The sequence below is a fragment of the Acartia tonsa genome, chromosome 1 (assembly GCF_053477335.1).
Source record: "Acartia tonsa isolate MP-2025a chromosome 1, ASM5347733v1, whole genome shotgun sequence".
NCBI lineage: Eukaryota > Metazoa > Arthropoda > Copepoda > Calanoida > Acartiidae > Acartia > Acartia tonsa.
Genome location: NC_137260.1, coordinates 19,546,055 through 19,573,412, shown reverse-complemented (window position 1 = coordinate 19,573,412; position 27,358 = coordinate 19,546,055). Strand labels below are relative to the sequence as shown.

Sequence of the window (27,358 nt, the reverse complement as noted above, 5' to 3'; positions counted from 1 at the left end):
CAGATGTGACAAGAAATGTTTGGATAAAACTGTATTTCCAAGGTACCTTACAAATTATTTACAAATTTTTTTTGTAAAATAGCAATTATAAAAGATACATTAATATTCTAATGAAATATAAATCATAAAAAGCTCCAATAATTCTAGGTAATCATGTGCTAAATCTGTTCAACTTACTTAATTCCTTTAATTGTCTTTTTGGAAATTAAAAACACTCAATTTCTCATTTTGACTGTGAAATGCCAAAAATTTTACCTGATTTCGAATATATTTATAAATTCTTAATTTCATCAGAATCACCCTGTACCTATACACATATTCATAATTATTTTAATTTCAGTAATTTATATGCAAATGATGGATTCCACAGTTCTGATGACTATTGTTGCAGACGATACTGTAACTCACTTTATTATAAATGCAATCACAATGAACGAGGCTGTCTGTCAGATAGTGATTGTAACACTGGCTTATATTGCAAGTACAATTTTTTTGTTCATTTAATTTTAAAATTTCATATGTAAGCATTTATGTTTCATATTCTCATAGATATGTTCTTAGAAAGGGTTTAGCAAGACAATCAAAAGACAATTTTTAATAATTATTAAGCTGTTTAAAATATGCAATTAAAGACAATAAAAGTGCAATCTTAAATAGGTTTATGCCATTAATAACAACAGATATTAGACCAATTATAAACCTCTTCAATTAAATTATATAGCATATTCTAAAGCAAGTCTGCTGCTAATACCTGATTTTTTTTACCGTGGGAAAGGAAGACTTAAATCTAAAAGAGTAGAAATCAACCTTATTCGACATTCACTCAAAGCCCCAAAAATAATGGACTTAAAAGTGTATTAAACTGTATATAAGACATTTGCGAATATATTGGTACCATTAATTTGCCTCTGAGATAAAAAAAAGTATGTTTTTTTGATATTTTTCTCTTGCAACAAATCAAATTTCAAAATTGAGTCACCAAAAATGTTAAACTAATTTTTGCTCTAAAACAATCATTTTTTGGAGTTAGAAAGTGCTTAATACCTCATTTTAATCGCCTGGCATTGCTTTATAATGTACAGGTAATTACTTGGTTGTTTTTAGAACAGTTGACTAAAAAATCGAGGTTTTGTGATTAACCCACTTTTGTTGTTACTCCATAAATGATATTTTTTTTTCCAAAATTTTTGGCCGTAAAGAAGCTTTATATATCCATATAACATCCACCAAAATTTGACTATTGATATTTTATATATAACATCACCAGAAGGAATTGAATTTTGGAAAAAAAATATCAATTTATATTTTGCACTGCTATGCATTGTTCTCGTTCTTGTTTCTAAAAAATATTTATATAATTAAAAAGAGAATTATTTAACGCTTCTATAGGTATGTTTATCATTTTTCTAGCTTAAATATAACTATAATTTCAGCATTTTTAAACATGATCATATTCAAGTTATTTTAACAACTATTTATTAAAACAATTTTAACCATGCAAAACAAGGTGTTATAAAGTGTATGATCCCTCACAATATCTATCTGTCTGTATATAATGCATTACATATGTAATGCTAATAAAGAGTATGCTATAAGAGTGATCTTTTATTCAAAGCTATAAAAGTGTTTAGAGTATATGCTATTAGATAATTCCAAGAGTCAAGGATATTAGATGTAAACATAACATAAAAAACATTTATTCAGTGACAGATTACGCCCCGTCTTACGAAGCAGTACATACAATAGTACACCAAGCTACTGCTTAGTATCAGGTGTACTTTACAATTTTTCATAATATTTATAAATTTAAATTGCATGACTAACACTAGATGTTATGTGTGGCACTGATTAGGCTTCCCTAAAAGTAGGAATATGCGTATCCGAGATGTTTGCATTGCCTCTTTTAGGTTGGCATTAAGTTAATAAGAAAAATAAGAAATAATAATGTCAAAATAAATATAGGTAAAATTAAATGGACAGGGGAAAAAGAGAAGGAAAGAAGGGTTACAACAAATTTTAAGGCTAGTTTTTCTTAAATTTTAAAACCATTTCTGTAATTAATAATGTAAGGTTTTTAATAAATCCAGGCAAATCAATATATTTTAAGTACATTCATTACATTCTTCAATTTAACTTAAATGTAACTTAAATGTAACTTAAATTCCTAGCTATCAGAGTATAATATAAGAGTATTTGTTGCAAAACTACTTAAAAACAGAATACTGTTTAAGGGCATACTTATATTTGTAAGTAACAATTCTGGTAACAATTATAGAGTTGCAATGGTTTCTCCTAACTTTGAGTTTAAAATCAAAAGAGCAATTCTATCAGTAAGAGTTATCTGTTTTGATTAAACAGAATTCAAACCTTTGCTTTAAAAAATCATACTTGTATTTTTCTAACTTCTAAAGAAAAGCAAACCATTTCATTTTTTTCTGAAAAAAGTTATGTAGAGAATTTTAAAATTTTATTATCTTTTGAATATTCTTTAACATGCATAACATTTAGATCATTTTTATCAGGCATAAATCAATGGTATTTCTGAGTATTCTCTATGGCCTTAGCTGCCTGACGCCTTGGGAATAAAAACAGTTTAGTATTGGCAACTTGTTCACTATTTATATACAAAAATTTAATGTTTTTAATTGCTGTTACCCCATAGTCATAGAGTTGTTTAGGAGTTAAAATTTGATTGTCAGCTGATTAGCGGAGTGAATAGTTGGCAACTTGTCTTTTCACAACACCCCCTAGCCCATCACACTCGGATTTTCCATGCGAAGTGGCAAAAAAATGCCACTCTGCAGGAAATCCATTATCCTTCTCGTGGAGAGCCAGATTCAGAAAATTGTATCTGTTAAATGTTTAATAAAATATCATTTTTAGAAAATATTATGTATCTTATTAACCATATAATAAAATTTAGATAAAGCTAATCATTATTTTATGTTCTTCTAGCTTCAAAAATAAGAAAAATACAGATGTTTTTAAAATCTTTAAGTAAACAAGGCTCTAAAAAGGTTGTTAAATAAAAGAGTAAGGGAAGTGAAAAGATTACTATTACTCACTTAAAGTCCGAAATTCATTATCAAACCAGGGACATGCACAAAATTTTTAAGCCCTTTAGCTCTAATGGGGGCTGAGATAATAGGAGGGATAGATCTTAATGAAATTTTAATATGTTATGTAGACATGTAAGAAAGATTATGTTTAAAATTTGAAGTCTCTAAGTCAAAAATTGCAGCCACAGAAACCTTTTAAATATTTCTGGAGACCTGGAGGATCAGGTCCTGTAACCTGAAATTTACTTGAATACCTGTATTTAATATGAGGATGTACTACTACAGTATATTTTAGTATTTTGGTAAGATAATATGCTTTGTTTAAGTCAAAAAATATTTTTGCTCTTTACCTGGATATTTATAAAAAAAATTTTGTTGCACACCAAAGTTGACCCAATATCTAGGATCAATGAACTTAAAACATAATACTATAATAATATCATGATATTTTTATATGTTCCTGTTCTTGTATTGTCCTCCACAGCCATCACTAAAGTAAATAACTCTTCCTATTCTATTATCTACTTCCTCTTTGATGGCTCCCAGCAATGATTGGATGAATGCATACTCTGTAGGGGTTGTATGCTTCATTTCATCACTGAAAAGTCACAATTTAAATGTTTTTAACTTTTTTCTATTTTTTGAGATGTAAAATATGACATAACAAAAGATAGGCTTTCAAGACTCAAGGTTTGGACATAAATAGTTAGACTAAAGTTTACATTGTGATTCTAGGACTAAGGGTGTGCTGATTGGAGCATTTTGTTGTCCTATCCTTATCAGACAATGATATTAACAAAATTATTGTTCATGCTGTCAGAGTAATTAAGTAAGACAAAGTTTTCCCGGACAACATGTTAAAGAATATTCAAAAGATAATAAATTTTTAAAATTTCATTCAGAAAAAAATGAAATGGTTTGCTTTCCTTTAGAAGTTAGAAAAATACAAGTATGATTTTTTAAAGCAAAGGTTTGAATTCTGTACAATCAAAACAGATAACTCTTACTGATAGAATTGCTCTTTTGATTTTAAACTCAAAGTTAGGAGAAACCATTGCAACTCTATAATTGTTACCAGAATTGTTACTTACAAATATAAGTATGCCCTTAAACAGTATTCTGTTTTTAAGTAGTTTTGCAACAAATACTCTTATATTATACTCTGATAGCTAGGAATTTAAGTTACATCTAATATCCTTGACTCTTGGAATTATCTAATAGCATATACTCTAAACACTTTTATAGCTTTGAATAAAAGATCACTCTTATAGCATACTCTTTATTAGCATTACATATGTAATGCATTATATACAGACAGATAGATATTGTGAGGGATCATACACTTTATAACACCTTGTTTTGCATGGTAAAAATTGTTTTAATAAATAGTTGTTAAAATAACTTGAATATGATCATGTTTAAAAATGCTGAAATTATAGTTATATTTAAGCTAGAAAAATGATAAACATACCTATAGAAGCGTTAAATAATTCTCTTTTTAATTATATAAATATTTTTTAGAAACAAGAACGAGAACAATGCATAGCAGTGCAAAATATAAATTGATATTTTTTTCCAAAATTCAATTCCTTCTGGTGATGTTATAAATAAAATATCAAAAGTCAAATTTTGGTGGATGTTATATGGATATATAAAGCTTCTTTACGGCCAAAAATTTTGGAAAAAAAAATATCATTTATGGAGTAACAACAAAAGTGGGTTAATCACAAAACCTCGATTTTTTAGTCAACTGTTCTAAAAACAACCAAGTAATTACCTGTACATTATAAAGCAATGCCAGGCGATTAAAATGAGGTATTAAGCACTTTCTAACTCCAAAAAATGATTGTTTTAGAGCAAAAATTAGTTTAACATTTTTGGTGACTCAATTTTGAAATTTGATTTGTTGCAAGAGAAAAATATCAAAAAAACATACTTTTTTTTATCCCAGAGGCAAATTAATGGTACCAATATATTCGCAAATGTCTTATATACAGTTTAATACACTTTTAAGTCCATTATTTTTGGGGCTTTGAGTGAATGTCGAATAAGGTTGATTTCTACTCAAAAACTTTAGTTTTAAATTTTAAAAAAATGTGATTAATGGTATATAGAATATGCATCTTCTGATGCCCTATAAGAATTTATTATACATCCTTCTCCATCTTTGACATTTAGATTTGACATGCCTGAAGGATTAGGTTACTGTGAAGATATTAATGAGTGTCAAACTGATGGAATATATTACTGTGGGTGAGCATTACCTAACTTTAAACATTGAAAACAATTAATTAAGACAACAAAAATACATTTTATCATAGACATCCAAGCTTTATTTTTTGGGGGGGGGTAAAAAATTTTAAGGGGGGGGGGGGTAATTCGTATTTGGGGGGGGTAAAATGGCGCGCGAAGTGCGCCGAAATTTTTTTTTACCCCCCCCAAAATTTTTTACCCCGGGGGTAAAATTTGCTTGGGGGGGGGTAATTACCCCCCCTGAAATCTGTTGGCAGGGGTAAATTTAGTTTACCCCCCCCCCCTTGGACGTCTATGCATTTTATCATATTCATGAAACCATCTGTGATATTTGAACTGTAGGAGAAATACAAACTGTCAGAATAGCATTGGAAGCTTTAGCTGTGTGTGTAAAGGTGGTTATCACAACTTCATTGCAAATGAAGGATGTTCAGATAGAAATGAGTGTGCCCTAGACGGTAAGTTTAAAATAGAAAACTTTTTTCTCTCCATTTTATTTCTATCACATATTCTATTCATCTCGGGTTATAATTTATTCATTATCAAAATACAATAAAAGTTGGAATTAATGTCCTGACACAATACTAGTTATTTACAGCATCATATTTAACTGAAAACTTATACAATTCAAACCAAAAGTCCTTGGCTAGCAAAACATGCAAAACTTTTAGATTTTTATCTTAATATTAAGGAAAATTTTCTGTAATACGAGCTTTTAAATATCTTTTTAAAAAATAAAAAATACTCTTATAAAATAATCTCTTTTGTTTAATTGACGGAAAAAATTTCTTTAAAATAACAAAATAAAATTTACTGGTTATTTGTATTTTTAAATTGTTTTCTCTCTATAGGCAAAGGCAAATAAGTCAATTATCTTCATATTTAATTTTTTTTTGGTATCTCTAAGAAATTGCCTGAGAGATCATAGTGGAATTATATTCATGTTAGGAACCTAACTTTCATAATCAAATTTAAGATCCTTGCAACCCTGGACAGGCTGCGTGTCTCAACTGGGATGGAGGGTTTAAGTGTTTATGCAATGAGCCAAGATTTAGAGAATGTAGTGGCGGCCTTAGTTGTTGTGATGTTAACGAATGCTGGGAATATCATGGACTGGGTATAGGAGGTTTGTTTTATTATTTTTTTACTGTTTATACTGATATTGCAGATAATTCCATAATCTGCACACATATTAATAGAGTTAAACTAGAAATATACTCTGTAAACAGCCAGGATAACAGTAGAGGTAAATTCCAGACATGTCATGGGTTAAAATTGTGTACATATTTTGGTATAATAGGGCATAATTTTTTTAGTTTGTACACATAATGAGCTATAAATAGTTAAATAATAAAGCTTTCCTTTGGTAAATTTTATTATGTACAAATCTTTTTCCAAGTATAGTGTGATGCACATTAGATCTTTTCATGAAAATACCCATTCTCGAATTTCATTCTTCTGCTAACCTAAAAAGTTACTTTAGGGGCCTAGAAATACATGTACAAAATTTCAGCTCTTTATCTCTACTGGCGACCTAGCGCCAGGCATGTAAAATATCAACAGATAACGGTAGCACGGCGGTTTTAACAATATCTCAGTAATGTGCAGGTTTTAAGCTCTTCTGCATATTTCAATTTAAACACATAAGGCCAAAGATATTATATCCAAAAAATCTTTTGTCAAAGTCTACTCTACACCTAGCGCCAGTCAGTTTTCTAAAATCATGCATTTTATACCTGTGAAAAATGAAATCGCCAGCGCTAGGTGTAGAGTAGACTTTGACAAAAGATTTTTGGGATATCATATCTTAGGCCTTATGAGTTTAAGTTGAAATATGCAGAACACCTAAATTCACCTTCCAAGCCATTCTCTATGCATTTTAAATTTTTTTATGAAATAACGGGATTTAAAAACTGCCTTTTGAAAAGGCCTAAAAAGTATCTTTTTTTGTCCCTTTTTTCACTGTTTATAGTTACAACTTATTAAGACATTATTCTCAGTTAAAAAAAAAATGGCGCTTCCAGCACCAAAACCGGCAAAAACAGGCAGTTAAACTTCTGTACCCCTACTTAACCCCCTAACAGAACCCCCCCCTCTATCTCGGCTCCTGTTACAGATAGAGATGTAAAACTTTTTTCTGGTGGTTCATGTGTATTTTCAGAGAAAATTACATTTCTAGTCATAGCGGTCAGACCGCTCCTTATCTGCTTTTTAGTGGCCAGCCGCTAAATATTAAAGGGCGAATATAGGTTGAATATAATATGGGCTCAAAAAAACCGTGCAATTCCATAGATTATAAGTAACTTTAAGATATTGACATATCCAAATGTATAAGTCTGTTATAGCTTAAAACCTGAACATTCTCAGGATAAATTTATGTAATAAGTGTGGTTCCCTAAGAACTCCAAACACCCTAGCATCATACAAGGCTTCGGTTTAAGGTTGAATTAAAAAGCTTTCGTTAAATGATAGTCGTAATAAAAGTGGAAACCAGTTATCAATCTATTTTTTTGTATTGTGGATTGTTTCTTCCTTGACAATATTCCCCAACAAAGTGTAAAGTATATGAATTTTATTTTTTAAAAAAAACCTTCACAGGAGAAATTTTATTTCATGTAAGTATGAAAATTATATGGTAATTGTTATAATTAATTTAAAGAGTACAAAAATAATAGGTGAATAGTGTTTTTTTTCTTATATTTTTTTCTGGAGAAAATCTGGCGATCGGTGCGTTTGTGTGTGTGTGTTGAAAAATGTGTACTAGGGTAATTATATCATCAAGAATTAATCATTGATCTTTATACAGAAAAAAAAACTTTAAAACGTATTATTTACCCTAGTAATTACTCCGGACGCAAATTGACGCAAATTATTTTATGCTTTTTAAAAAATCAATAAAATAGAATATAATATAAAAAAATAAACACTTTAATTATCAATTAAGATGCATGCCAATGCACATAGGGGCAACAAGGGGCAACAATTCACCACCCCCAAATCAAGTTTTAAACATTCTATGAGTATTATCATACCCAATGTACATCAGATTTCAAAGGAATCGTAAAAATACGCTTTTTAAGTAAGCATTCTAATGCATGGAAGTCAAGAAATGCAAAAATTTTCTTACAGAAAAAGGCATACTTTTTGTGTTTCACCAACAATTTTAAAAGTATTATAAAATCTCTTAGAATTAACGTAATTAGACAAAATAACTTCTGATGAGTCATGCATTACATATATTTTGACAGTATAAAAGAAAAAAACACAAATTGAAGAAATTAGTCCTAAATAATTCTAGTTGAAGTCAAGATTTTAGTTTTAATTTGTTTGTTTTTTAATCAACATTTAAGAAGACAGTGAGAGGAAACATGTTTTCGCCTGGTGTCGCCGGCTAAAAAAACGATATTTGATTACCCAAAGACATATTTTAATCGCCAGTACTGGTTTCATTTACCCCCCCGCGCCCCCGTAGGGGTTTTTAGCCCGTTTTCTGAACGTGGGTGCACGAAAAGCTTGTAAGAAAAGGCGTTTAAATGCGCTTTTAAAGTCAAAACTTAAGATATAATTCAAATAAATAAAAGACACAAAAACATAGACATATTGGGAAATATTTATTCTGACTTAGAATTAAAGTTAATAATAAATATTTTCAAGTTCTATTGCACTAAATGATGAAGAGGAGAGGGGGGGGGGCTAAACCTAAATCTTAACCTCTTTATGTTTGATGTTTTAATGTAACTAAATAATCGTTTCTATAGATTATTACAAATATCAGGGATCTAAAGGGATAAGACAAAGGTCAATAAATTGTTGTACATCCCCAATGATAATACACAAAATTACCCCTTGTGTAGATTAAAGTTAGTAGTTAAAACGTTTGAACACACAACTGTAAAACTTTAGGGACTAGTGTTATAAACAGCCCAATGTCCCCTACCTCATTGCGGAAAGGTAAAGTTAATATGCAAATAACGTGAGGTTCTTATAATCATTCTAAATTGGAATTAGCAAGTAGTCTTCTGTCTGTCTATTGGTAATGCTTTGTTTTTAAATTATGAAGTTACAGGGTATTCATGTTTAAAGTCAGCAGTTTTAATTTAGAAAGGGAGGGGACTGTTAATTACACTAGTTCCCAAACTTCAAAGTTTTATAATAACGTTTTTATATTCGTTAGCATAAGAACTTCAGGAAATTTAATTGATTTTTTATTGGTTGGTTCATTAAGATGAGTGTCAAAACTTTTCAACCACTAATTGTCATCTACAGACAAATAATTTTGTAATATAATTTATTAAATATGTATTTATTAAATATGTATCAATATTGGGGATGTACATCGGTTATTGTTTTGTTCCTTAGATCCCTAGGTGTTAATATATAATACAAAGTAGCTTGATGTCTGTTTGTCTGTCCGCCCATCCCTTAAGATCTTGCTAACCACTAAACTGATTGAATTCTACTCTTCAGGGAATATATCTACTGGTCCTGTGGTTGTTTAAAGATCTTTTTCAAAAATAAAAATCCCCCTCAATTTTTTCATATTTCTATAATTAGGGTCGGTCCGTCCGTACGTCTGGTACAGTTAGCTCTTTTACTTAACTTAAACAGGCTAGAATTGTCCTATCGATCTCAAACTTTTCATGCTGATTTCTACAACAGTTAGGTACGACTTAGAAAGCACAGCAACTCTATAATCGTTACCAGAAAGTCCGTACATCCATTTATAATAAGCTGATTTTTACTTTTTTGACAACAAATAATGGTTTTGAATGTTAAAAATATCCTATTCATCTGATTTTTTGAATACTGATTCCTATTTCAATAACGTCTATTGTTATCAGCGAAGCATCTCTATAATCAAGTCCTAAAAACGTCAGTATGTCCTCAAACAGTAACATGTATTTAATCAGTTTTAATTACAATTTTGTATAGACATGCATTAATATTCAGTTCTAACACTTCACAAGTGTTAATATTCGTTTTTCCTTCCATTTCAGAGCTTCACTTCTTTCATGGATGTTGTCATCCTTGTTTAATTACCTCTTGGAGCAAATCCCCTAGAGGCTAGGGGCGAAGCCGCTAGTGTTCATATAAACAGTAAACAAGAATCATAATATCATTATAAATATAGATATTAGTTAATAAAAATTTATGTTAATCATGCCCACATTTATAATGGATTTATTAAACATAAAAATAGAGTGAAACTTGTAGCTTGCTAAAATAAGGATCCCCATCCACCCTCATTTACACCATCCCCTCCCCTCCTACTGAAATGAATTCCATGACCCCAAATTTGACACTTTGAACACTAAAATCGGACTACAATTAACCTAGTTACACTTTAAAGGGCCCAAAAAGCTAGTGATAGGGTAGCTGCGCTACTAAAAAATTCTCATATTGCTCTGATAACCAAAACCCCTAATTAGACATTTTAAACACGAAATTCAAGATAGTTGATGGATAGATAGATGGATAGATAGATGGATAGGTAGATGAATAGATATATGGATAGATAGATGGATAAGTAAATGGATAGATAGATGGATAGATGGATGGATAGATAGAGGGATAGATTGATGGATGGATAAATTGATAGGTGATGGATAAAGAGATGAATAGTTGATGGATAGATAGATGGATCGATATATAGATGGATAGAGAGATGGATAGATAGATAGATAGATAGATGGATAGATAGATGGATAGATAGATGGATAGATAGATGGATAGATAGATGGATAGATAGATGGATAGATAGATGGATAGATAGATGGATAGATAGATGGATAGATAGATGGATAGATAGATGGATAGATAGATGGTTAGATAGATGGATAGACAGATGGATAGATATATGGATAGATAGATGGATAGATTGATGGATAGATAGATGGATAGGGTAAGGGGGGGCTATTTTCGAGAGGGGTTAATCTGGTAATTTTCTATCTACCTTCATAAAATGACCTTTATCTCCATGTTCCTTTCAAATGACAGAAAAAAACATAAAAGCAAATTTGTTTGTTGTTAAATTACCTACAAAAAAGTATTAAATGAAATTTTTGTGAGATGAATTTTAAGGGTACTAAATAATTAAATCCCCTTTTTGGTTGATTTGCCCCAATGTGCAATGTAATAATCAATTAAACTTAAGAAAACTAGTCAAAAAAAGTCTTGTAAAGGGGTAAAATAAACGATTTTGTTGACTTTCTCATTTATCATATGTTGAAGTAAAAGCAAAAATTGCAAAATCTACTTAAGGATTTTTTTGATTTTTTAAATTTAACATAGATATTTTAAAAGTATGTAATGGCACCTTTCATATAAGCTCATATCATATTGAAACTATATTCGCCCTTTAAAACTACTGTAGAGCAGCCAATTTTAAAGCTAAGAAAACCAAATTTTATGACAAACTATTATTTTTTATTTTAAAAACAGACATCCTGTTATCCCCCCTAAATAAAATATCCTTCCCCCCCCCCCCCCGGCCTAATAAACACATTGGACGTCCTTGAAGGGGAGAATGGTAATATTACTACAATTATTTTTTCACTATATCAATATTAAATATTTTACAAAAGTTTATATAAAGACAACCATAGACACAATTTTTCTCACTATCACTGATTATAAACTTTTTTTTGTTAGATACTATAAAAATAGGTCCTTCACTTATTGTATCCACCTTTCAACTAAAATCAGAAGACATTTCTAAAGTCATTTTATGCATACTAGCACATAAGAATCACCGGCAACTTCGTTTTCTGTCAATGATCCAGAATCTTTCTATCAACAGTTAAATTTTGAAAATACATCTTGCATTCGAAAAGGAAAATAAGAAAGATAATATGTAATAGGATGGAAAAGATCATCTTGATGTTTTTAATAATTAGATTTGTATATTTTGATTTTGTTTTTAACCCTTTGTAGACAAATTGACATAGCAAATTCTTGCAAAACCTAGCAAATTCTTGCAAAACATTGCAAATTATTGGAAAACTTAGCTTTTCTGTCCTTCACATATCAAATTCTTGCAAAATATAGCAAATTCTTACAAAACATAGCAAATTCTTGCAAAACATAGCAAATTCTGGCAAAACATAGCAAATTCTTGCAAAACATAGCAAATTCTTGCAAAACATAGCAAATTCTTGGAAAACTTAGCTTTTGTGTCCTTCAAATAGCTAATTCTTGAAAAACATAACAAATTCTTACAAAATATAGCTAATTCTTGCAAAACATAGCAAGTTCTTACAAAACATAGCAAATTCTTGCAAAACATAGCAAATTCTTGCAAAACATAGCAAATTCTTGCAAAACATAGCAAATTCTTGCAAAACTTAGCTTTTCTGTCCTTCACATAGCTAATTCTTGCAAAACATAGCAAATTCTTGCAAAACTTAGCTTTTCTGTCCTTCACATAGCAAATTCTTGCAAAACATAGCAAATTCTTACAAAACATAGCAAATTCTTACAAAACATAGCAAATTCTTGCAAAACATAGCAAATTCTTGGAAAACTTAGCTTTTCTGTCCTTCACATAGCTAATTCTTGCAAAACAGAATTAGCTATTTGAAGGACAGAAAAGCTAAGTTTTCCAAGAATTTGCTATGTTTTGCAAGAATTTGCTATGTTTTGCCAGAATTTGCTATGTTTTGCAAGAATTTGCTATGTTTTGCAAGAATTTGCTATGTGAAGGACAGAAAAGCTAAGTTTTCCGAGAATTTGCTATGTTTTGCAAAAATTTGCTATGTTTTGCAAGAATTTGCTATGTTTTGCAAGAATTTGCTATGTTTTGCAAGAATTTGCTATGTTTTGTAAGAATTTGCTATGTTTTGTAAGAATTTGCTATGTTTTGCAAGAATTATCTATGTGAAGGACAGAAAAGCTAAGTTTTCCAAGAATTTGCTATTTTATGTAAGAATTTGCTATGTTTTGCAAGAATTTACTATGTTTTGCAAGAATTTGCTATGTTTTGCAAGAATTTGCAATGTTTTGCAAGAATTTGCAATGTTTTGCAAGAATTTGCTATGTTTTGCAAGAATTTGCTATGTTTTGCAAGAATTTGCTATGTTTTGTAAGAATTTGCTATGTTTTGCAAGAATTTGCTATGTTTTGTAAGAATTTGCTATGTTTTGTAAGAATTTGCTATGATTTGCAAGAATTTGATATGTTTTGCAAGAATTTGCTATGTTTTGTAAGAATTTTCTATGTTTTGCAAGAATTAGCTATTTGAAGGACAGAAAAGCTAAGTTTTCCAAGAATTTGCTATGTTTAGCAAGAATTTGCTATGTTTTTTTTAAGAATTTGCTATGTTTTCCAGAATTTGCTATGTTTTGTAAGAATTTGCTATGTTTTGCAAGAATTTGCTATGTGAAGGACAGAAAAGCTAAGTTTTCCTAGAATTTGCTATGTTTTGCAAGAATTAGCTATGTGAAGGACAGAAAAGCTAAGTTTTGCAAGAATTTGCTATGTTTTGCAAGAATTTGCTATGTTTTGCAAGAATTTGCTATGTTTTGCAAGAATTTGCTATGTTTTGTAAGAATTTGCTATGTTTTGCAAAAATTTGCTATGTTTTGCAAGAATTAGCTATGTTTTGTAAGAATTTGCTATGTTTTGCAAGAATTAGCTATTTGAAGGACAAAAAAGCTAAGTTTTCCAAGAATTTGCTATAATTTGCAAGAATTTGCTATGTTTTGCAAGAATTTGCTATGTTTTGCCAGAATTTGCTATGTTTTGCAAGAATTTGCTATGTTTTGCAAGAATTTGCTATGTGAAGGACAGAAAAGCTAAGTTTTCCAATAATTTGCTATGTTTTGCAAGAATTTGCTATGTTTTGCAAGAATTTGCTATGTTTTGTAAGAATTTGCTATGTTTTGCAAGAATTTGCTATGTTTTGTAAGAATTTGCTATATTTTGCAAGAATTTGATATGTGAAGGACAGAAAAGCTAAGTTTTCCAATAATTTGCAATGTTTTGCAAGAATTTGCTAGGTTTTGCAAGAATTTGCTATGTCAATTTGTCTACAAAGGGTTAAAAACAAAATCAAAATATACAAATCTAATTATTAAAAACATCAAGATGATCTTTTCCATCCTATTACATATTATCTTTCTTATTTTCCTTTTCGAATGCAAGATGTATTTTCAAAATTTAACTGTTGATAGAAAGATTCTGGATCATTGACAGAAAACGAAGTTGCCGGTGATTCTTATGTGCTAGTATGCATAAAATGACTTTAGAAATGTCTTCTGATTTTAGTTGAAAGGTGGATACAATAAGTGAAGGACCTATTTTTATAGTATCTAACAAAAAAAAGTTTATAATCAGTGATAGTGAGAAAAATTGTGTCTATGGTTGTCTTTATATAAACTTTTGTAAAATATTTAATATTGATATAGTGTAAAAAATAATTGTAGTAATATTACCATTCTCCCCTTCAAGGACGTCCAATGTGTTTATTAGGCGGGGGGGGGGGAGGATATTTTATTTAGGGGGGATAACAGGATGTCTGTTTTTAAAATAAAAAATAATAGTTCGTCATAAAATTTGGTTTTCTTAGCTTTAAAATTGGCTGCTCTACAGTAGTTTTAATATTTAGCGGCTGGCCACTAAAAAGCAGATAAGGAGCGGTCTGACCGCTATGACTAGAAATGTAATTTTCTCTGAAAATACACATGAACCACCAGAAAAAAGTTTTACATCTCTATCTGTAACAGGAGCCGAGATAGAGGGGGGGGTTCTGTTAGGGGGTTAAGTAGGGGTACAGAAGTTTAACTGCCTGTTTTTGCCGGTTTTGGTGCTGGAAGCGCCATTTTTTTTTTAACTGAGAATAATGTCTTAATAAGTTGTAACTATAAACAGTGAAAAAAGGGACAAAAAAAGATACTTTTTAGGCCTTTTCAAAAGGCAGTTTTTAAATCCCGTTATTTCATAAAAAAATTTAAAATGCATAGAGAATGGCTTGGAAGGTGAATTTAGGTGTTCTGCATATTTCAACTTAAATTCATAAGGCCTAAGATATGATATCCCAAAAATCTTTTGTCAAAGTCTACTCTACACCTAGCGCTGGCGATTTCATTTTTCACAGGTATAAAATGCATGATTTTAGAAAACTGACTGGCGCTAGGTGTAGAGTAGACTTTGACAAAAGATTTTTTGGATATAATATCTTTGGCCTTATGTGTTTAAATTGAAATATGCAGAAGAGCTTAAAACCTGCACATTACTGAGATATTGTTAAAACCGCCGTGCTACCGTTATCTGTTGATATTTTACATGCCTGGCGCTAGGTCGCCAGTAGAGATAAAGAGCTGAAATTTTGTACATGTATTTCTAGGCCCCTAAAGTAACTTTTTAGGTTAGCAGAAGAATGAAATTCGAGAAAGGGTATTTTCATGAAAAGATCTAATGCACATGACAAACCTATAATAAATTACCTATTGATAGTTGAATTCCTTAAGATAAAGTTAGCTGTCTAGAAATTATATTCTTGACAATTTCTATCGCTTGTACAATTTAAATGGAAAAAATAAACAAATGGTTTTGTCTGCTGAGGAAGGTTTGATGAATTTTTGAGTATGGACCATCCAGATATATTATGTATATTTATATATTATTTAGATAACCCATGTTCTAACCCAGAGAGACCTGGCTGTTTGAATTGGCTAGGAGGGTACACTTGTGAAAGTAAATATTTTTATTATGCATTTTTATTAACAGAAATCTAAAACATTTGTCAAGTTTGGCTCCGAATAATATCCACTGGATTAAAACTAGCAATGAAAAAAACATGTTTTGCATAGTACAGTGTGTATAGATATTTTTCCACGGACAATCATAATTTGGATGGCCTGGGCCTTCAACCCGTCTGAGCCAACAAAATTAGAATTAATCTTATATATTAACTTATTAAATTGAAGATGATACATTGAAGTTTACCAAATAAAATTAATTTTAGAACCTTTGGTGCTTTACATTAGTGGTAGCCCATATCCACAATATTCAGAAGGAGATGTTTTCATGTGGAGTGATGCATATAGAACTTTCAAACCTGTTTGTGATTTTTCATGGTCCAGGTAACTCGACCATTAACCTTTATCAGTGGAATGGGGGATGGGTCTCGAGGAGTTTGATAATTGTTTGTGTAATATCATGAAGTCATATTCTGTAACACGTTATTTAATAATCTACACAATAGAGTAAAACACTAGAGGGAGAAGGAGTTAAATAACTGTATGCTCCCTCAATTTACCAATAGCATCAGCCAAGTTACTACAAAAAAGCAGAAAGGCTAGCAGACATAAAAGGTCCCCAACAAGGGGATCCAGATAGTTGTCTGGTTACACATCTAAAATTAAAGATTTGTTATCTAAATCTACACAATCTAAATTTATAATTAAACTTTGCTAAATATTAGAGATCTAAAAGGAATCATTCCTTTAAAATGCTTTTTTTGTGGAAAGAAATAATGAAATTGTTAAATTTCAGCAATGATGTAAAGGTAGCATGTAGAATGCTTGGGTTTACACATGGAAACATAACTCGTGATAGTTATTTTGGAAGGACGGGAACAGATTTTATCTACTCTACATTTGTATGTGATTCAACAGAAGGTAACTAACTCCATCTATACACTCCATAAAGCTTTTAGATGTAAGTATTTTAAAAGGGGCTAAACTCTTTAACTTTCTACAATACAAAGTTTAATAATGATGTTTGTCCGTTTATATGTTAGTCAGCGTCTGAAGCTGATTTCTGTAACTGCCGAACCGATTGGGATTACCTCAACTTAATAGTGAAGAAAGCCTCTGGCCTTGTGGTGATATTAAGTTATTTTCATGGGGACTATGACAATGGCATCCTCAACCTGCCCCCCCCCCAAAAAAAAAAAAATTGATAAATTGTGTCACAGAGTAACTTTAGTTAGAGGAATTTTAGATAATATCGCTATAGCTTAAAGCATGAATCTAAATAATCTTTAAGGCTTTGGGGCTGAACTTTTTACTTTTAAGAAACCAGGTTAAAAGAATTAAATTATGGGACTGATAACTATAAAAGTTAATTGTATTTTCGTCATGTTATCATTATATTGACAAACCCCAAACTGTCCCAGTTTTGAGGAAGACGATTCCAGTTACGTCATATACGTTTCGGGAAAGAAAAAGGGAAGGGGGGAAGAAAATCTCATCAAAAGAGATGGGAGAAAAGGGAAGAGATTCATTTTCTTCCCCTCTTCCCTTTTTATCAGACGTCACAGGAATCGTCTTGCTCAAAACTGGGACAGTTTGGGGTGTGTCATTATATTGACAGAATAATTTGTAAGTCTAGTCCTGTATATGTAACTAGCGGCTTCGCTCCAAGCCTCTAGGGGCTTCGCCCTATATAGTTATGGGAAATCAACCCTCCTTAATAGAAATATTAAAAAAAAATATTCTTTTTTTAATTACTCTGTGGTAAAATTAAACCCAGGTTGTGCGCTTTATGCACAAAAATTTTAATTTGTACAAATTAAACCCAGGTTGTTTGCTGTATACACAAAAATATCAATTCATAAAAATTGAACCTAGGTTGTTAGCATACACAAAAATTAAAATTAAAAAAAAAATATTCAAATTTTTTTTTTGTGGGGGGATTCATGGGGGCTTCGCCCCATGTTGCAGTGGGGTTCCCCCGCCTCAATTACTGGTTTTTGTTTACAAAAATTTTAAAAAATTCAAAATTTTGGAAGTGGGGATTTTTTTTTTGGGGGGGGGGGGGGGGGGTTGGTGTGTCCCCCCAAGAAAATAGCTTAAAACCACCAGAGGACCAGTAGGTATATTGCCAGAAGGGTAGAGCCCAATTTGATCAGCAGTTACTGACATTTTACAAAAAATGTAAAAAAAAAAATTTGGGAGGGGTTTTTTTTTTTTTTTTGGGGGGGGGGGGTTGGGGATGTCCCACCCCCCAAGAAAATAGCCTAAAACCACCACAGGACCAGTAGGTATATTCCCTGGAGAGTAAAATCCGATCGGTTTAGTGGTTACCGAGATCTTAAGGGACGGACAGACAGACAGACGGACAGACATCAAGCTACTTTGTATTATAGATACATAGTTTTGTCGTTTTTTCAGCAAATATTTATGCTTTTTAGTGTCGGTTAAAATATATAAGTTTTTTTATATTCTAGCCTCACTGAATGATTGTCCTCGAGATGGAGAAGGACAAGCTGTTGGAATACACACAAAATGCACATCAAGTACAAGTAAGAGTTTATTAAATATACATATTATGGAAAAAACTTTTCAGAATACTATATAATATTTTATTTAGCTGCCGGAGTAAAATGTTATAATGGCTAGAAAATGTGTAACAATTAACATCATACTATTCTCAGTAAATGAATTGTGTTAGTTTTTTTTAATGATCTGATATTGTAAAAAAGACTATTAAAAGTTTGAATAAACCATTCTACATGATATTTTGTGATTTATCCATAGCACCTGACGCCAGCTGCTGAAAATAGAAAGTTCAATTAAATTTAATATGTAAATTGTACTTTCACAGTAGCTTTTTATGGGTTAGGCAAAGTAAATGTTAAAAGTAGGAGAAAACTATTGTGAAACTCGCTACTTTGTTTTCTTTTAAAATATATCCAATATCAAAGAAATTATAAAGATATAAAATATACAAAAGTATGTACTATTCAACCTTAATTATGGTCTGATAACGAATGATTAATTGTATATTATTTATAAATATAAGTTTTTGAGTTATGAATAAATAAAGCAATAGTATGTGAGTGACTGATCAATTGCTCCATAGTACAATCAATTTAATATGAATAGTAAAGTAATAAAAATATAAAAAAATATGTATTATGAAATAAAAAATAAATATTTAACTTGCAACTTACTTTCATAGTGACCACAGTTATCATATGGAAGATAAGGGCATTGCCAAAGACTTGTTTCATTGCCTTCAATTATGGTAACAAAGAAGGCGTCTTAACTTTTTTTATTTTTATTTAGAATAGCTAGTCGGTGTTTTTAGTAAGTAATAGATGTAAAATGGTCCATAGAATTCAAATGTGCAATCGGTTTTTTTGTAGACCTCTTATTTTTGAAGTAATTTAAGTTTTTAAAAAAATAATTAAGTCGGTTTTAAGGTACTAAAATGCAACAAAATAAAAGAATAAAATTGCCAGTATGAACAAAAAGATCTTTAATTAGACACCTTACTTTTTAAATTCTGTTGAGTAATTATTTAAAAAATCTATTTTTTTTAATTTTGGTTTAATCTAAATTTGAACTATAATATTTTCTCGCACAGGCAAAAAAAATATGTGTTAATATATGATTTTAGAATGAGAAAAATATTACCAATTCATTCTAAGCAAAATTGAAAAAGTTATATAAAACTATAATAAAAAATATAAGTTTATTTTTAGAATCATAATTTTCGGTTTTAAAGGGTTGACTTGATCAAAACTTAAATAAATGTACATACACTGCAACATATATTTTTTAAAAACAAGAAACAATAATGCATTTTTAACTGCATTGTTTTGAAGTTTAAAAACAGACTGAAGCATATATTTGTTCATATTTTTTCATTCTTTACATGTTATGTAAGTATCACTATTTTTATTGTTGTATCTATTGTATGAACATTATCCTTTTTGTTGTCAATTCTATTGGTTAACTTTTTAGGTAAAGATTCCTGATTTGTCAATTTTTGAGATTTGTGATTGTCTAGTTTAATAGTTACAATTAAGTGTTGCCTGTAAAATATAATATGTTAGGACATTTTAAAAAATTTGTATTTTTACTTTTTTTCAATTTTGCTTACAATGGATTCGTAATATTTTTCTGATTCTAAAGGTATATATGAACCCATATTTTTTTTGCCTGTGTGAGAAAATATTTTAGTTCAAAGTTTTGATTAAACCGAGGTTAAAAAAATAGATTTTTTCAATAATTACTCAACAGAATTTAAAAAGTAAGGTGTCAAATTAAAGATCTTACTATTTTGTATATACTGGCAATTTTCTTCTTTTATTTTGTTGCGTTTTAGTACCTTAAAACCAACTAAATTATTTTTTTAAAAACTTAAATTACTTCAAAAATAAGAGGTCTACAAAAAAAAACGATTGCATATCTAAATTCTATGGACCATTTTACATCTATTACCTACTAAAAACACCGACTAGCTATTCTAAATAAAAAGCAAAAAAGTTAAGACACCTTCTTTAGAGGATTTGTAATGGTATTTGACAAAATTTGAATAAAAATAGCTAATTTAATTGCTGATATAATTTCTTTTACGAATGTAAAACTATCTTAAAGTTTTTGTGCTTACCAATGCACTGGACATTATCCATGACAAATAGATATTCATGATAACCATAATAACTTCTAGTTGTACTATAACCATAGTTATATCCAAGCCATTTACATGTTACTGTTGCATCAGGTCTACATATGGATATGTACAAAAACTGTATGAGTCAAAACCCTATTATGCACATTGAACAACAGTATGCAAAACTATGCCAAAAAATACTCAAAATATACTTAAAATTTTACAGCCAAAATATGAGGGGAAACTCAAGGGTAAGGTACTTTGACCGTGTAAGGTCAATGTTCCAATGGCACTTTTAAAGTAGCATTGCTATGTTGACACTGTAGTCACAGGTTAAAGCATACTTACTGGTCCCACATGTCATCACAAACAGGTAAAAAGATTATTCTAGATGGGTCCCAAATAAGTAAATCTCCTTCTGAAACAGTTATCATCTAATTATCTTTAACATATATGTAATATAAAAAAAATTTGTTGATAAGGCTTTCAAAAAAAAATCAATTTAAATAGTTCTCCTACCTGCAAAAGATGGATTAGTTTGGGGTACATTATTCTTTATCAGAACTGCAAAACCTATAAAAATCATTGTTATTTGACAAGATTACTAAACATAAATCTATTATATTTTACATGCACCTGATATGAAGATTAAATATCTTCTCATTATTTAAAAAGCTGATTTAATAACTTCTATATAGAATATTTTTAAGTTACTTACTTTGACATGTAAAAGATCCTTCTAAGTTTAAACAATTTGAAGACAGTGGATCAGGACAGGGGTTCTCTTAATAAAATTATTTATCATACATTCCTTCAGGAAACCTCTTAACTCTGGCTTGTGAAGGAAACAGACATTTTAGTGTTGGTTGTTTACAAACTCTTGGCAAATACTTCACCAATTCGATTATGATTTTGAGACTCCTACGGAAAATAGAAAGACCTGATACCCTTTTATATCTCTGATCCCTATATTATACTATTGTTCATAAATACTGTGTTAGGTTGAGGAGATGTGGGGCTACTAATAATGGTTTGTTGTAAAAATCATAAATATTTAGCTATACTTTTATTTAGATAACCAGTCTATGATAAATAACCTTGGATAATGCATTCATTAATATCACAGCACTGTGTTTCGTCAAAACAAGTTTCATAATTTTCTTTACACAAACATCTAATAACAAAACAGATATAAAATTTAGAATTCTATAGATAAAACAACCCTTTAAGTTTAAAACTAAATGGAAATTTTCCCAACCATACAAATACTTTGAATCAAGGGCATTCAGAGCTTTCTTTATACCTGTATCCACCATTCCAATTTACACAGGACAATTCTCCAAGTCCACATGAACCTTATAAATAATTATTACTTAGTGCTTTTGCTTACTGGGTGGAGGCCGAAGCCACGTATCTGACAGTGAGTCTTAATGGGTAGCTTTCAACCCATGCAATTGTGTTGAATTTTATGACCGATTTTTTGACCGGCTTTTACTATAGACATATATCATGAATATCGTGGGTTCTATTAAAGCTAGATACCTATACTTTTTTTTGGTAAATCCTTGAGCAACAATAAACAGATAAAATTATTAATTGGTGCCGCCAACCGCTGTTTTACTGCCGTAACCGCCGAAAATGGCGAAGATCAGAAGAAGTAATTTTTTGTTATGAAAAATTAAAGTTCTTACTAAATTTTGGTTATCCTAGCTCCACAATTGGCCGCTCTACAGCTGTTTTAAAATTTAGCGGCTGGCCGCTAAAAAGCAGCGGTCTGACCGCTATGACTAGAAGAAGTAATTTTCTCTAAAAATACACATGAACCACCAGAAAAAAATTTACGTCTTTATCTGTAACAGGAGCTGAGATAGAAGGGGGGGCTCTTAGAGCCCCCCCCCCCCCTTGATCTGATAAGGTGGGAATTGGGGCCCGATCTGTAAGGGTTAAGGAATACTTTCTTTAAGTACACTATATTGTTGATGTCAAGACTGTTAATCAATTCGAAGATTAAATAAAGAATTAATCCTTGCTACCTAAAGCACATTCATTTATATCCTTGCAGCCTTCATAAGCCACAAAACTCTCATAACCTGACAAACAGCTGCAGTAAAAACTTCCAGCTGTGTTATAACATTGTGTATTCCTTCTAGAAACAAAATTTGGATATTGAGAAAGGTTTATTTTGAATTAAATTGGTATTATAAATTATATTTGAATGAATTAAATATTTTACCCACAATAGTATTTTGCCTCTCCATTTAGACATTCGTTTTTGTCAGCACAATATCTACTACTTCTAGATTTGCTAAAGTGTTATGATGTTAAAAAAATACAAACTTTTATAGTTGACATTTCAGTATAATAACATTTAATTAATAATTCCATTTTTTTAAATCCAAATTTTTAAGAACTTTAAACAAAAAGTCTTCATCTTAGATAAACTAAAAGATTAGATTAAAGACCAACTTACTGACAATAGAGACCAATATTACAATCTTCATCATAAAGACAATTTGGCTGCAAATCATCACATTTTCTGTTTTAAAAATAACTTTAAAAAAACATAACTTTAGTTCATAGTATAAATGTCTTCACTGGGTAAAAGTAATTGAAATAATCTAGAATCATATTCTCTAAAAATTAACCAATAGGATTACATAGGAAAAACAATCCGGCTATGTTATTGGTTAAAATGTGTACAGATTTTGGTAAGAAAGAACATAACTCTACTAGAATTTAATTTTCGTTTTATGGAATATGGGGACAGAATGACCAAAGAGAAATGCTTTAATATTTCAAACCATCCTCTAAGGCATAATCATTAATCAAAGTACTATGCAAAAAGTTACTTTAAACATGTAAAAGATTATATATATTGCCTGTATCTACTATTACAAGGTCTGTAACAACATTGATCTTCACTTCCATAGCTCAGTAGATTATTTGGAAATAGTTCCCTAAGTTTAATTATCTTTTTTATTCATGTCAGTTAAATTATGTAAAATATTCTAAGAATGCACAGATATAGATAGAAATGGGAATGTGTAAAATAATTCATCTATTTTTTCCTTTTTTTACTAAGTTACATTTCTAATGCTTTATCGTCTTTGGATTTACTGCAGCTTACGGTAAAATATTGCTGGTAAGCAATATTTTCAAAAATCTATGAATTTTAAAGGCTGCTAGCTGCCAAACGGCTGAACTTACAGATCATACCCGCACACCATTTAAGAAGGCCTACAAATAATCTGGAATAGCCAAGATCCAATTATGCACAGGGAAAGCTTCACTGAAGAAAAAACGCGTAAAATAGGTCTTTTTCGCGCATTTCTCTGCACTGCGTGATAATTACGCACTATTGATTTATGGCTATTCTAGATTATTTGTAGGCCTTCTTATGCCGCTTAAAATGGTGTGCGGGTATGATCTGTACGTTTAGCCGTTTGGCAGCTAGCAGCCTTTAAAATTCATAGATTTATGGAAATATTGCTTACCAGCAATATTTTACCGTGAACTGCAGTAGATCTTCGTCTTTTGTACAGTCTGATGACCTCTAAAACAATGGTCTCTAATAAGTTTGTCCTTATATGTCACCCTTTACAAAACTAAATACATCAGAAAGTTAATTTCAGTCATTAGATAGTGTATGTTAGCCTATGAGAAGAAACATTAATTGGCAATAATGTAGAAATCGAAATGTTTAATTTTTAGAGAACACATAAAATTTTGGTATTGGAGTTATATAATTAAATATCACCTGGGAAAATATTGTTCGTCCAGGCATGACACGCCACACTTCAGTTCCTGGTAAAAATTTGTACATTAAAAAAAATTTGAACTATGTGTATTTGACCTTCCAGTTAAAGCGAAATAAAAAGCAATACTTTTGTAATAAGATAGTTATGCTGCTCAATAATATCATAGATATTTTTTTATTAATTAATTACTTTTGACTATAGTTTTCTAAAGACAAAATTAAAGATATAGATCTACCTGTGTGGCCATACAATCGCTGTGGTCAGTACAAGTACCTTCACCTTCTCCACAAGGTCTATCAGGAGTACAGGCAGGTTCACAACAATCATCTTCATCATCCCAGTAATCCCCAACAGGATGATATCTATACAATGATTGAAAATTCAAGAAACCCTTTATCAGTATTGCTTCGAACCTGATTATTATCCGCTGGATTGGAACCGGTTCTCAGCCATACTAAAAAATCATGTGGAGCATCATAATACAGACAATTTTCTACCAATATTAAAAACAAACATGGAATTGATACCAGTTTTATTAGCCTTTTCCTTCGCCCCCTCGTGGCTAAAAAATTGATTTTAATTTTATGATTTTCCATTTTTATATCCTCGGAAAGCTGTCTGTAAAGAACTAGTTTTACAAAGTTAGATCAGAACCAAAACTGCATGGAAAAATATACCGTTGAAATGGCAGTTTTAGAACTTACTTTAAACAATTATTGTGGCCACAAATTAAAGATCCAGCACATTCTTCGTCATCATTACAGTCTCCTTCGCCTATTGTGAATGGCAATTCTGTATAAGGTTGGCCAATAACAGTAAAATCATGACTTTCCTTCAATTTTATATCGAGCACAGATCCCTTTCCATAAAGGGCTGTCCTATACCTTATATAATTTCTTTTCACGTGTAGGGAAACTACAGATTAAACATTAACCCTTAACAGTCGGGCCCCTTGCCGCACCTTAATCGGTTGGGGAGGGGGGGGAGGGCGTTCAACGCCCCCCCCCCCTATTATCTCACTTCCTATTAGAGCTAGAGGGCAAAATTTTTTTGTGCAAGTCCTTTGTTTGATAAGAAAGTCAAAGTCAATTTTCTCTTCCTTTACCCTTTTATTTGACAACCTTTGTTTAGGTCCTTTTTTACTGAAAGATTTCAAACAGCTGTTATTTTCTTATTTTTGAAGCTAGAAGAACAATTTATTTGCAGAAAATGTTTATCTATATGTAAATTTTATATTAGAAATATCAAAATATAAATTTCAGTGGCCCTTTAAAGATTTCTGGAGACCTGGAGGATCAGGACCTGCAGGATCATACCTGGAACCTGATTTTTTACTGGAACACCTGTATTTTATATGAGGTTGTACTACTAGAGGATATTTTAGTATTTTGGTAAGATAAATGCTTTGTTTAAGTCAAGAAAATATTTTTGCTCTTTACCTGGAAGAACCTGCCAGGTTTGCTGGCATCCTGTGGCCGTCAGGATGGAGATATTCAAAAAATTCCAACTCTCAGTTATGTGTCATACCCATACTTAAAAAGTTTGGGCTCTTTATCTTTCACACACAGAAAATGAGATAGAAAAAAAAACCCGACCGTTAAGGGTTAAATGAAATATACCTTCTTTGCATAGTGATCCATAACTCCTAAAAAATCAAACCTAATAAATCTGGTATTTTTTCCATAATAAAAGTTAGCAAATCAGATTTTAATTTTACTCAAAATACTTTATATTGATTTTAAAAATACCTATGACAACAATGGTCTGCCCCTCGACAAATCTGTAAACAAAATTCATTGAAAATCAACCAAATTAAATCTTTAAATGATCAAAATAAACTGTACCATGTTTATGTTTTGCAGCTGATCTACATCGAAATATATTTGAACTGAATCATCTTTTGGTTCTAAATTAAATTAATTAAAATCTGTGGCTTCGCCCCTATTATATGATAGATAAATAAGGTAATTAAATAGCCTGATATCTAAATCTAAAGTCTTTAATTCAGAGGTAAAATAGCCTAAATAAGCTATTTTGAGCTTCCTTATTGCAATACAATAAAAAAATACTGTGTTTTTCTATATATTAACGGACAAACTGGAGGATTCTACTGACCAATAAATGAACACTATGTTAGCTTAGCAATGTAAATTGACGAAAATGCCCCCTTTAATAATATCCATAAATTATATAATATATATCCATCTTTTTAGTATTATGCAAAAACGGACCTATCTTTCTTATTGCTATTGTATCAAATGTTATTATAAGGTCAAGCTGTATAAATATTGGCATTTCTTTTATTAAATGATATCTTTGAGCAAAATAAATAAACCTGGATTTTCTAGGTACGTAAGGTTAACTAGATGGCATATTTTACCTGAATATGTTTGTTATTATAATTTTGATTTTATAAAATAAATTATAAAAATAACTATTTCTATTTCTTACTTTCATTTTCAAACCAGAAGCCATTGCATAAACCCTCTGTTATACGACATCTTTGACCACATTGTAGTATAGATTTAGCCATACTACTTTCATAATTAAACTATACAATTAAAACAGATTATATTATTTGATCTAGATTGGCCGATCCTGGCTTTTATTTTGCCATAAAATATAAGCTTTTATTTTCTGCCGTTGTATTTCATTTTTTGTATTTTACCTCTTGAAATGTAGACTTTGAAATATTTCTAGTTTTTTCATACAGTTTACTGCATCTAAATAAATATATTTTTAAAATTATCAAATATTACTTATTAATCATTTCTAAATGTTTTTTTTTGTATAAAATTAAATTTTGTCCAAAAAATGCTAATATTTGAGAGACAGTAGGAAATAATTGTATTTTAGAACACACTTAGCGATTTTTTTAATACCTGGTAAAAAATATACATAATACCAACAAAAATAATCTTCTTTTTTTAAAGGACATAATTA

The 27,358-nt window shown here is 30.4% G+C and overlaps 2 protein-coding genes across 2 annotated transcripts; one reads left to right on the top strand and one right to left on the bottom strand.

Annotated features, from left to right (window-relative positions):
* On the top strand, positions 1 to 18,760 carry LOC145332535 (fibulin-7-like). Its single transcript, XM_080177538.1, has 10 exons — positions 1 to 42; positions 341 to 481; positions 5,238 to 5,312; positions 5,655 to 5,770; positions 6,289 to 6,438; positions 15,939 to 16,004; positions 16,276 to 16,393; positions 16,806 to 16,930; positions 18,484 to 18,558; positions 18,627 to 18,760. Exons 3-10 carry the CDS (start codon positions 5,245 to 5,247, stop codon positions 18,653 to 18,655), a joined length of 747 nt encoding a protein of 248 aa, XP_080033664.1. The 5' UTR covers positions 1 to 42; positions 341 to 481; positions 5,238 to 5,244; the 3' UTR covers positions 18,656 to 18,760.
* On the bottom strand, positions 18,605 to 27,358 carry LOC145326787 (uncharacterized). The gene is made up of 22 exons (XM_080170200.1): positions 27,298 to 27,358; positions 27,084 to 27,138; positions 26,867 to 26,966; positions 26,751 to 26,795; positions 26,260 to 26,321; positions 26,164 to 26,195; positions 26,035 to 26,060; positions 25,120 to 25,189; positions 24,651 to 24,777; positions 24,415 to 24,461; positions 23,537 to 23,614; positions 23,128 to 23,193; positions 22,891 to 22,962; positions 22,691 to 22,803; positions 21,961 to 22,012; positions 21,755 to 21,831; positions 21,376 to 21,441; positions 21,177 to 21,230; positions 21,006 to 21,075; positions 20,655 to 20,770; positions 19,210 to 19,272; positions 18,605 to 18,809 (listed from the first exon to the last, which is right to left on the bottom strand). Exons 1-22 carry the CDS (start codon positions 27,351 to 27,353, stop codon positions 18,784 to 18,786), a joined length of 1,473 nt encoding a protein of 490 aa, XP_080026326.1. The 5' UTR covers positions 27,354 to 27,358; the 3' UTR covers positions 18,605 to 18,783.

Excerpts from the sequence above, each read along its gene's own strand:
- LOC145332535 (XM_080177538.1), top strand. The coding sequence starts at position 5,245 with ATGCCTGAAGGATTAGGTTACTGTGAAGATATTAATGAGTGTCAAACT. Across the intron at positions 16,005-16,275 it reads AGGAGGGTACACTTGTGAAA|AACCTTTGGTGCTTTACATT; the intron begins GTAAATATTTTT and ends AATTAATTTTAG. Across the intron at positions 16,931-18,483 it reads TGTATGTGATTCAACAGAAG|CCTCACTGAATGATTGTCCT; the intron begins GTAACTAACTCC and ends TTTATATTCTAG.
- LOC145326787 (XM_080170200.1), bottom strand. The coding sequence starts at position 27,353 with ATGTCCTTTAAAAAAAGAAGATTATTTTTGTTGGTATTATGTATATTT. Across the intron at positions 27,139-27,297 it reads TTATGTATATTTTTTACCAG|ATGCAGTAAACTGTATGAAA; the intron begins GTATTAAAAAAA and ends ATATTTATTTAG. Across the intron at positions 26,322-26,750 it reads TACGTACCTAGAAAATCCAG|AACCAAAAGATGATTCAGTT; the intron begins GTTTATTTATTT and ends AATTTAATTTAG.